The sequence below is a fragment of the Mastacembelus armatus genome, chromosome 7 (assembly GCF_900324485.2).
Source record: "Mastacembelus armatus chromosome 7, fMasArm1.2, whole genome shotgun sequence".
Lineage (NCBI taxonomy): Eukaryota > Metazoa > Chordata > Actinopteri > Synbranchiformes > Mastacembelidae > Mastacembelus > Mastacembelus armatus.
In genome coordinates, this window is record NC_046639.1 from 1,688,901 (window position 1) to 1,699,816 (window position 10,916).

Below are 10,916 nucleotides of genomic sequence, written 5' to 3' on the forward strand. Positions count from 1 at the left end.
ATCAGTCCACAAAATATTTTCCCTGAAGTGTGACATGTTCAGCATTTGACACGGTGCCTTTGGAGTCATCTTGTTTCAATTACAGGACTCCATGTTTGACCCCAACTGCCTTTTGTTTATATTAGTCCAGGGGTTCACATACTTTTTCCCAACTACACTCTGAATATTCGGATGATGAATTTAATCTGGTAAAAAAAAAACAACAACAATAAAACCACAATGATGTGTGTTATTATTTAAAATGACACACGAGCAGATGATGCCAAAGAGATCACTCTCATTATATTACCACTGTACCTCTGCCAGCTGTTTAGCCACTGTCTGTTTTGCATGCTCATAAAGCACAGCCTTAAAAGTGCTTCCATAATAGCACTTGAATCCTTATCACCTTATCCAGGTGGATGCAAAGAGCCTGAACAGCCATTTTACCTCTCGGGCAGTGGGAATGTCTTTCACTTCCATTTACATGGTCAAGGCTTCTCTGAAATGCGAGGCTAATTTTAGGTTTTTGGCACAGTGATACATTTAACAAGGGTGCACACTCACATAAACACACACACACACACACACAAAGCTCAGTTTTCAGTGCTTCTAAAGAAACTGCACTGATGCATGCACTGCTTCCTTGGCCAGGGAGTGATGTGCAAACTTGCTCAGTGAGATAGCATCTTAATGGCTCATGCTATAAGTTCAGCTTGTCCACATATAAGTGAAGCAGGCTCATGTCTGTACATGGACTCACACAAAAGAAGGACGAATTTGAAAAGATTCAATTAGCAGCCTTTCATGATAGTGGCTCACACTGTGTATTGCGACCTCATGATCTGCACGGAATAGAAAAGGTACAGGTGCGGTATAAAGCCAGGTATGGTGGAGGGTGTGTGTGTGTATGTGTGTGTGTGTGTGTGCTGGACTGAGCCTGAGTCTGGGTCAGAGTCCAACACACTCTGCTCCAGGGAAAAGGTGTAGTCTCACCCACAAAGCAAACAGTCACTTGGAAAAAGACTCTGAATGCAGCAAACCATAGAAATTCAGATGGACATGCATAAAAACTTTCAGACATATTTTCCACTTCATATGCATCAATGTACAATTATTCTTGTACCTGTCACCATCTTAGCTGTTTGATATTTCGTGACCATTTACAGTAATAAAACTTTAGTTAGTATTAATAATTAATTTTTCTGTACTCTCTGAGCAACTGCTGAATATTTGTATAATATTCTAAGATAATTTCATACTGTAGCGGTTTGCTTTGTTTGTATTTATCATTATTAATAACTACAATAATAATGATGATACTACTAATAATAAAAACGGTAATAATAATAATGTATATTGTGCTAAGTTTTAAAACGATTAGATTAATCGTTACATTTCCATCCATACAAGGAGAAAAGCTCTCTCTCCCTCCCTCTCTCTCAGGTGGGCAGCCTACCTTTGCGGTCACGTGACGCCTCTGTGAACAGCATCGGGGTAAAGGTGGACTGCTTAGTGCCGCACTAACTCTAATTTGACTGCCGCCCTCATCGTGCCAGTCACTCGACTTTTTTCTTACCAGTAAGCGAAGTGCACCTGGAAACTTATTATTATTATTGTTATTGGTATTTCTTGCGTTCAATATGTCCATCAGTCGAAAAAACTGGTCTGCTCTGTCCAGGTAAGACAATTAAGGCATTTAGCTTTCGACAGAGATATGTGGTTCAGAGCACCACCTGCAGCTTCTGCTTTTTCACACTGGCTGTTATTTAGTTTAACTTTATTTAGGCGACTAGAGAAAAAAATACTAATACGAATACTAATCCCTATACTGTACTTAATATTTACTTAGTACTTAGCCCAGTGAGCCTACAATAACCCTTTGAAATAGAAATGAAATGAAATAGAGTGCTATTTTCTGTCTCCTTTGGTATTATTATTTTTAATATGATTATTATTATTATGGTGTTATGTTTGTTATTATTATGGTGCTATGTTTGTTATTATTATGGTGCTATGTTTGTTATTATTATGGTGCTATGTTTGTTATTATTATGGTGCTATGTTTGTTATTATTATGGTGTTATATTTACTTGTTCTGCTTCTTTTTGGGTAAAAGTTCAGAGCTGGATTCTCTTTAGCCCTGATTAAAAAGGTTTTTCCAAGGGGAACATCAGTCCTTTAATTGTCTGCACCAGCAGACTAAGATGTAACATTAAGCTGTGTTTTCCACATAATTTGACTACATAGGACTAAACCGAACGACTGATTTAAAGTAGCTGAGACAAGGAACCAACTGACTTCACTCAACAGCTGATGAACAAGTAAAGCAGGTTTTGTAACGGTTATTAAAACCATAAGCTCCAGCAATCAAAACAAGCAGTTCATTGGATTTGGATTTGTAGTTTCATAAAAGAACATTTCTTGGTTAGACACAGTGTTTTATATAAATTCTCCATCGGCCTCATGTCATTTGTTATTTCAGATCTCGTCTCTGCCTTCGTTTCATTTTCTGTTTTACGCTGATTGGCATGTGTCGCCTCTCCCCTCAGCCTGGCGCGTCAGTGGACGAGGGAGGACGAGGAGGAGGTTGAGCGGGAGAAGAGGAGGAAGGTGAAGAGCTCAGGCAGCGTCACTGACCCCGACGATGACTTCAGCCCGTCACCCAGAAACACGCCCACCAGCGGCAGCACCTTTGGGCCCGACGCCACAAGTGAGACGTCCCAGGGTCTCAGCAGGTTATTCTCACAATTAAGTAAAACAGAATTTATTGATTTGCACTTGCCAGAGCTTGACATGACTGTGTGGGAGTGTGTCGCCTGCATAGTCAACTTTCATACCCTGCATGGGAAATATGAAAAGGCGTGAAAAACGCCACCGGCTGAGTTCCTGGAGCAGAAGCAGCCCTTAAAGGGGAGAGGAACTGTAGAGCCTTTCATTAACGAAACCTGATCAGACACAGGATTTTCAGGTTATTTCATGTCTCTGTAGAGTCTGTACGTATATATCGGTCATTCATATGTGTATTTATTTGCAGTGTGGAGCAGATTCAGTTCGACTTTGTGGAGATGCTACGTGTCCGTGATGAAAAGCGGAGGATGAGGCACGTGGAGACCCTGAGGCGACAGAAGGAGGAAGAGGAGAATGAAGAGGAAGATAGCAAAAAAGGAGGAGGAAGAACCAGAGTGGAGCTTCTGGGGGACATGGATGAGGAGCAAGGCAGCATGTCACCCTCTATGAAAGCCACATCCGAACCACAACCGCCTGTAAAAATTGCCTCGTACAGTCACAGCAGCAGCAGCAGCAGCAGCAGTAATACCAGCACAAACAATACAGTCAGAGAGGTAAGGCTAGAGTCATTTGTTATGTTTTAGCTAAGGGAAAGGAATACTGCAAGAAGCTTGTATTCCTATAAAACACCTGCAACATCAGCGGAGCATTGAACACAATGAGATAGAGTATAGCACAATGTATAATGAAAGTGGATATTGCACCTAATATTTGACATGAATTTAATACGTAATAATAAGCTGTAATTTCTAAGTTCACAACCTTCCTCTGGAGAGTTTTATTCATTAGACATTATTGGAAACCACTTTCTGTGGATGCTGCTTGTTGGTGAAGTTGAGGGACATGAACTCAGTCTGAGTTTCCCAGTCCAAGTGCCAAATCTGAGGGTTGTTCTATGATGTTTTCAAGGAGAAGGTTAAAAATATCCAACCGCTGATGTGCATTGACTGCAGCATATGGCAAAGGCTGCGTTGAATTAACGAGGAATATAACTGGTTTCAAACGGCTGAGAACCATGAATGTCAGCACCAATTTTTTTTTGCCAATCTATGTAACGGATGTTGAGACAATTCATGGAAACATTTGAGGTTCACAATGATTCATCCTCTGGGCACCATGAATATCAGCATCCATCAGACTGACGTTACCGTCTGTACAGCCACGAAGGCATAGCTGAAACAGCCAAAGCACAAACTCATATCTAAGCCATTAATACTTCACCGAGTTATGACACAGCGGTACCTATATTGCCACCCTGCAGTGTGGTTAATCACAGTTAACTGTTACCCCACGCAGAGGCAGAGTCGTGTTAATCATTTTCTATATTCTACAACAACAACTCACAGCAACTGTTTCCCATCAGGGACAGATGATGTGTTAGATTTTTTTACCCACAAACAACATCTATGCAAAAACTACTTTGGTACAAAATACAACCATTAGAATGCATGTATGTAAAAAACTGTTTGTATATTTATCTCATTTCTTTTATGACTGCACCTGCATTTTTCCAGTGAACCATCTAACCATTCAAATCATCTATAAAACTTAGATAAGGTTTGCTTGAGGCCATAATTTGAACTGTGTCTTTTATTACACTCATGAGTAGCTCTAATTCAGCGCATCTGCAAATAGGTACAGTGTTATGTAATGTGAGGTGTGTCTCTGTACAAAACTTTTATGCTTTGTGCTTATGGTGATTGTCTCTACTGTTTGTTTCTTTGTTAACAGGAAAACAGAGACCCTGATCCCAGGCCACTGTCCAACCCGGCTCGCAAGTTTGTCAGGTTATCAAGCACAATGTTTGTCTGTTGTTCTTTTTGTAAGTTAGTCACTGGGCAGGATCAAATACAGTTCAAATATTTTAAGATAAAGGTTATTGATTCCACAGCAGGAAATTAAAGTGCAGCAGCAGCAAAGTGCAGAGTCATAGGAAACAAAGGCAACATATTTTATTATCTAAAATATATGTAACTTATTATACTGCACTGCTTTATCCTTTAAATAAATGAGCACATGAAGACAATCAAATATGCTTATAAGCCAGGCTTCAAGAGGCACATAGAGGAAAATAGGGCATTTTGAACCTGAACATATGTCTGAATATTTACGCAGTGTAGTGCAGGCTCACACAGGACAACCTCAGTCTAAGATAATTCAGCTAGTAAGATGGGAAAAGCTAGTTTAAAACACTTTCAGTCTAATCTTTGGAGGGGTATATAGGGGTGAATAGGGTGCAGTAAAGACTTTAATACTCTGCAGCTTTACTGAGAGCTGGTCCTGGATCTCTGGTTGCCGTCTCATGCACATCTACAACTGACCTTTCAATTTACTGTTGCAGTTCTGTCTCCATCTCACTGGACAAGAGTCCCTCTGTCAGCGGGCACACAACTCCCATGAGCCCTTGCTCTCCAACAACCCCCATGTCACCTCGAGAACACTGGCCCTCACCCTGCCAAAGTCCCTCACCTAGGGGAGCTCAGAGCCCCGTTCAGAACGGACACGCACAGAGGGTATGTTAACACACACACAGTTTACAACTTAACTGTCTCTGCTTCATGTTTTGCTTGTCAAATGGCTGCAAAGTGCTGATGCCACTGCTCAGTAACTTCATAAAGCAACAGCATCATCTAGTGTTGTAAGAGTGAAAGTCACATTCTTCATGCAAACACATGATGTAGGCCTCGACTCCATGACTGTACCTGCTGCTGGCACAAACAGACTCAAAAGGATTTATGAGGTGATGACTGGAGTTCCTCTTCACATGACTAGAAACTCTAAGTTATTTTTCTTTGCCTCAGACCAGTGACAAAGGCTCGTTCTCCAATGGGAACTTTGAACAGACGACCAAACCCGCCTTTGTTAGACAGAGCTCCAGGACTGTATCTTTCAGGGTAAACACCAACTCAACCCACACACACACACACAGACACACACACACAGACATGCATGCACATGCCCTCTCAAACAAATGCCAAAGTTAATCTTTGCTTATCTGACTGTTAAAACATAATTTAATCTTGCACCACCTGTCCAGGATAATTTGCGTGCGCCATTGAAGCTTTGGGACTATGCTAATATGGGAGGAAATATGTACCAGCTTTGACAGCTGAGTGGCTGCTTTGTTAACACCCTAACACATTATATGAGCATGTTTGTCCTGCCGCTGACATTTGGACGACTGTCAGGTCTACTGACACACACACTTGTCTGGCTATTTGCCTTACACAGATGATGAGGAAGAAAGAAGAGGAGAATATGCCGCTGCAGAGGAGGTAAGGAAATATGAATGGTTTTATTTTGAATTGCTTTGTGTCTGTAGCTTAATGTAAATACAAACAGTTTCATTCTGTTTTAGTGCAAGTGTGAGAATGACCACCAAGAAGTTTGAATGCAACAAAGTAAGAGAACAATTTATTTATTATTTAAATAAAGATTATTTAAATCTTCTTTCTGTATCGGCTGAGTAGACGTATCACAGATGCTAACTCAGATTGTGGATCCTCATCAAAGTGTTCTTGAAACTAAAATGCAAGTTGTTTCACCAGGACCAAAATGAAGACGAAGACAATATATCTTCTTTCCTGAGAAAGTGAGTTGATGTCTTTTATCGCTTCTGAATGTTTCGATTATTGTAATTTAAGTCAAATGAAGTAAATACAGCAAGTGCATTCTGTTTGGTCCAGCTCTAAAATGAGGATTTCATCCAAGTCCATCCAAGAGAAGATGGAGAGACTGGCTCAGGCTGCACAGGTCAGACCTTCAGCCCACAAAACATAACTCAGCCATAAAGACTAACGCAGCAAAAACAAGAATCATATTCTTACCCAGTATTACTGATGCTCTTCTTCTGTATGTGCGCAGAAGTCGGAAATAACTCGATCTCCAGATGTTACCCAAAGGACCCTGTTCCTTATGGATGAGGTGTCCAGGAAGCGAGGCCTCTTTGAGAAGGAGCAGCAGGAAGCAACCCCCACCAGCCCTGGAGTTTCCAGACAGGTAAACTCATCACTCACTCTCCACTTTTTGTTCTGTATTAGATGCACGTGTGTAATCTGTGGATGCAGAAATAAAAATAATGTATATTACACAAATAATAAAATATGATAATAAAAGCGGATTCTCAGGAATTAAAGAAGACTACTGATGAAAGTCTCTACACAGCTGGTGTAGACGCTTAAAGAAATACAGACCAGCTTAAGATTTACCTACAACAATGTGTAATATTACAGCTACGTATTTATATCATTGTGTTGTAATTATATCACATCTCTGGTGCTATCAGGAATTTCGGAGCTTCACATCTGGAATGTCGGACCGGATCAACCGCTGGCTCAACAAGACAAACCAAACTGGTTCTTGTCAGAGTCCTACTGTAAGGGCATTCACTAATCAGACTATTTGCAATGTTACATGTCTGGTAAAACTGGCACATGTTAAGAAAATTAAGCCTCTAACAGCTAGAGGGCAATAGTACTCTTTCACTGTATTTATCCCCGTGTCCTAAGCAGAATGTACATGTTTGTTCCTGCTGCTTGTTGAACTGTGCATATGGTGCATGATGGAACATTATTATTTGTGTTCTCACAGTAACTTTTTGTTTATTCTGTTCTGTAATGGTGGGGTTTGATGTTCGACCTGTGGGGGCAGAGGTTTAATCAGAGTTTAACTGGATATCTGGTTGAATTAACTTCAGAGGTTTAGTTCTAACATTAATTCATATGTTCCTTAAAGTTTGTGTAACATAAGCAGGTTACCGTTAGTTTATCAGCAGCTACAGTCACACAGTCAATAGAATTGTTTTGTTATTTGGTCTTATAAATAGATTTCACAGAGAACTGAATGTGATAAACATCAGACCATATGTTTTCTCTTTGTTCTGCTTTCCTGCTGTGGTGAGAGGTAAATAAGTGTGATCAGCTTTCTATTTCCTGTTTACAGGACCTCAGACATGTGCACATCACCAGTAAAAAAAGCCTGTTTGAGAAGAGAGGGGAGGACGACGAATCAAAAGCGAATCCTGGAAAAGTAAAGTAAAGGATGCACATATCTGACGTCGAGCAGGTTAGATCACTGCGCATTAGGTCTGCGGCTTGTTGCCTGCTATGGACAGTCAATTTGACGAGCAAATAGCGTAGCAGCAATATAAGCTGACAGACCTCTGAGAATATTAGTATCAAGTGCGACTTCAGTCTCGCTGTAGTGCCAGAAAAGACCCCGTTGGGTCTGTCTTTGAGACACAGAGCAACCACAGGGCAAGGCAGACGTCCACCTGCTTCTCGCTCTGAATACGTCAACAGGTGTTCTGTCGATTTGTGCTACCTGTCGAGATCTGCTGCTCAAAAGTTCTGCACATGACCAGACCCACAAGTTTGGGCTGTTTCCACTGCCATAAATCTGTGCAATCTTTCTGTGGAGCAGTGTGAGTTTTGCACTCACGGTTTCAATAAGTCTTTATTTTAATATCCCATTAAAATCAATATGCTCTGGTGCTGTTGGTTATCAGTTATCTGCACGTGGAGTGAACCCCTGTTTGTAATGAAAGAAGAACTGCTCCTTTATGGGAAATCCACAGCTGAAAAGAGTAATCCCTAAGGCAGCACAAATCCACAGACCAGATCAGAAACCGTCAAATACACTGAAACACAACATACCCAGCATGGCTAGCTAAATGGATAATAACAGTGTGAAACGATAGCCGGCAGGCTACAAGGTTTGCAAAGCACAGTTTATGACTATGTGGAGGAATTATATCATAGCCATGACACTAAGGGAAAGTTATATTTCAACTAGTATAAAAGAGTAAACCTGGACTATGGACTTGTCAGCACTGGGTTATGTCACAGCCTATGTGGGAAGTGGACACAGTGTATATAAACTGAAAACCTAGTATTTAAATGGAATCCTTAATGGTCAGTGCCAAATGCTTTTCTAACCTAAATAACTTTCCTCCACAGATGAACATCGTGGCCAAATCTACAACTAGTCTGTCATATCAGCAAACAGCCTTAACCTACAGTGTTCACAGAGTGGGGTTAGATTAGGGTCAAATTCCCAGCTTCAGTAATTGTTTCAGTCTGCTCCTGGTCATTATTGTGGAAACAGACAAGAGCTTTGACAAACCCTTATCTGTAAATATGAAGTAAAGCTGCATTGCTTCAGTAGTAATTTCCTGCTTTTCTGTGCCTTTTTTTTTTTTGTAGGATTAAGAAGACAGCAATAATACATGAAGAGAACTGGAAGATTAATGGAGCTGACTGATTGTTTCTTTAAGCTTTTTATGTTTTTTTTTCTTCAATGCCAAAACACACACGAGGAAAAGGTGGGAGAAACCGAGAAAAAAAGCAAGTTGAGCTGTAGCTTTAGACGACTGAAAATGAGGATTATGCTTTTAAAGTAAGGAGACTTCTATCAAACACTTTGCTTTTCCAAGTACTGAATATTTTTTAAATATTACAATGTGAGAGGAAGATGTTTCTATGCTGAGTGAGGAAAAGCGTTAAAAGCAATGAAAGTTATGCAAAGCGATGCTATATTTGTCTGTTTCAGCTGTTTGACTTAACTCTGTAATTTTTCAAGCACTTTAAACAGGTGATGGTCTTAAGCCTAATGACATGTCTGATGAATTACAGTACTGGGAATTCTGGAGTTGTAATTGTATATTTTGTCTTATCTACCAGAAACAATGTTTATTCTGTGAGTCTTTGTGGGCAAGATGCTGCCTGCCTGAGCAATAAAATGTTTTCCTACATATGTCAGTCATAAATCTATTGTCCCTGCTCACCCACATAACACGGAAACAGCGTCTAGTCTTAAATGCTAACATACAGCACTTATTTCAAAGGAGGGAGAGTGGAGATAAGAGTTGAACAGTATGTCTGTGTTTCGTCAGTGGCAGGATGCCATACAAGGGTGAGGGAATGTGTGTGTGTGTGTGCGTGTGCGTGTGTGTGTGTGTGTGTGTGAGTCATCTTCTGTGAGCAACTGTGGCTTTATCTGGATCTTTGCAACCTGCAGTCATGCACACAGTGGCCTTTTTTGGGAATGGTGATAATGGAGAGTACATGCTATCTGAAAAGTTATTAATAACACAACAAGTGGGTCCTAAAGCCTCTTCCCCGCTATGCAGTCCATCCCTTTGCCCTCTGAGACTCACCTCACGTTCCTGAAACTGAGCACCTCTATGCAGCACATTTAGACTCTTCAGTCTCTCCTTCACTCCAACGGATCCTTGGGTAAGTCTCACTAATCATGTGTCCAGGAATCTAGAATTAGAGCAGATTATGTCAAATTTACATTATTATTATTATTATTATTATTATTATTAATAATAATGTGAAAACGTTTAATGTTCAGATTCCCTTCTCTACACCTGAACGCTCACTGCCATGTCGGACATCGAGGAAGTGGTGGAGGAGTATGAGGAGTAGGTTCAAGCTAGTTTTCATTTTCATGTATCATAGAAAAGGTTCTGATGTTTTTTTTGCTTAAAAGGATATTGATCTGAGCACGAGCCCTGTGTACATGTAAAAATACAGCCTGGTGTATAACACACACCGTTTCTTTACACTTACTGTCATGTGATGACGGATTGTTGGGTTTTGGATGAAAATGATAATCTATGTGTGTTTGAATTTCACAGGGAGGTGGAAGGTAAGAACTGTCATCATGACTCACACTAAGCAGCACAATTACAGCACTGACAGTCATGACCTGCTGCTAAAACTAAGGTCATGTTGGTAAGAGATATGTGTTCTCGAAGTTTCTAGAGATCTTAATGAGGTAATATAATTATACAGTATGTACAGTGTTAACTGGCTTTATGATTATGGTTTGTTAGCTGTGTTTGCTGGTTTTACAGCAGATGTGTGTGTAAAACATGCTGCACTGCAGATTTCATCTTACGTAATTTAATGTATTTGTAATTTCCTTCTCTGTGCGTTTTTCCTGGTGATTCTGAAGAGGAGGCTGCTGAAGGTATGAGACTTGTGAAATTACACTGTTCCAGGCATTTACTAATGAAACCGTGTGTCATCAGCGAATGTCTCTTTGTTCATGGTTCAGCCACATTTACCACAGCAACAGGTGGAGCGAGGGTGTTGGTGGTTAAAATAAGATAACTGTGACTGACATCAGTGAGTTATTAT

The 10,916-nt window shown here is 40.4% G+C and overlaps 1 protein-coding gene across 3 annotated transcripts; it reads left to right on the plus strand.

Moving 5' to 3' along the window:
- The first annotated feature begins 1,470 nt into the window (after nt 1–1,470).
- lad1 (ladinin) lies at nt 1,471–9,283 on the plus strand. Of its 3 annotated transcripts, none has more exons than XM_026332360.1 (14): nt 1,471–1,560; nt 2,532–2,717; nt 3,017–3,323; nt 4,501–4,556; nt 5,111–5,282; nt 5,571–5,663; nt 6,001–6,044; nt 6,128–6,170; nt 6,318–6,361; nt 6,456–6,522; nt 6,634–6,768; nt 7,055–7,144; nt 7,711–7,833; nt 8,973–9,283. In XM_026332360.1, the coding sequence occupies exons 3-13, from the start codon at nt 3,048–3,050 to the stop codon at nt 7,804–7,806; spliced, it is 1,116 nt and encodes a 371-aa protein (XP_026188145.1). In that variant the 5' UTR covers nt 1,471–1,560; nt 2,532–2,717; nt 3,017–3,047; the 3' UTR covers nt 7,807–7,833; nt 8,973–9,283. The 3 variants fall into 3 exon arrangements, with proteins under 3 accessions (XP_026188145.1, XP_026188146.1, XP_026188143.1); XM_026332361.1 differs by having other exon boundaries at nt 2,532–2,692; XM_026332358.1 differs by having other exon boundaries at nt 1,487–1,660.
- Nucleotides 9,284–10,916: the final 1,633 nt, after the last annotated feature.

Coding starts and splice junctions, on each gene's coding strand:
- lad1 (XM_026332358.1), top strand. CDS start 1,623: ATGTCCATCAGTCGAAAAAACTGGTCTGCTCTGTCCAG. Junction 6,362..6,455: donor ATATCTTCTTTCCTGAGAAA/GTGAGTTGATGT, acceptor TGTTTGGTCCAG/CTCTAAAATGAGGATTTCAT. Junction 7,145..7,710: donor GTTCTTGTCAGAGTCCTACT/GTAAGGGCATTC, acceptor TCCTGTTTACAG/GACCTCAGACATGTGCACAT.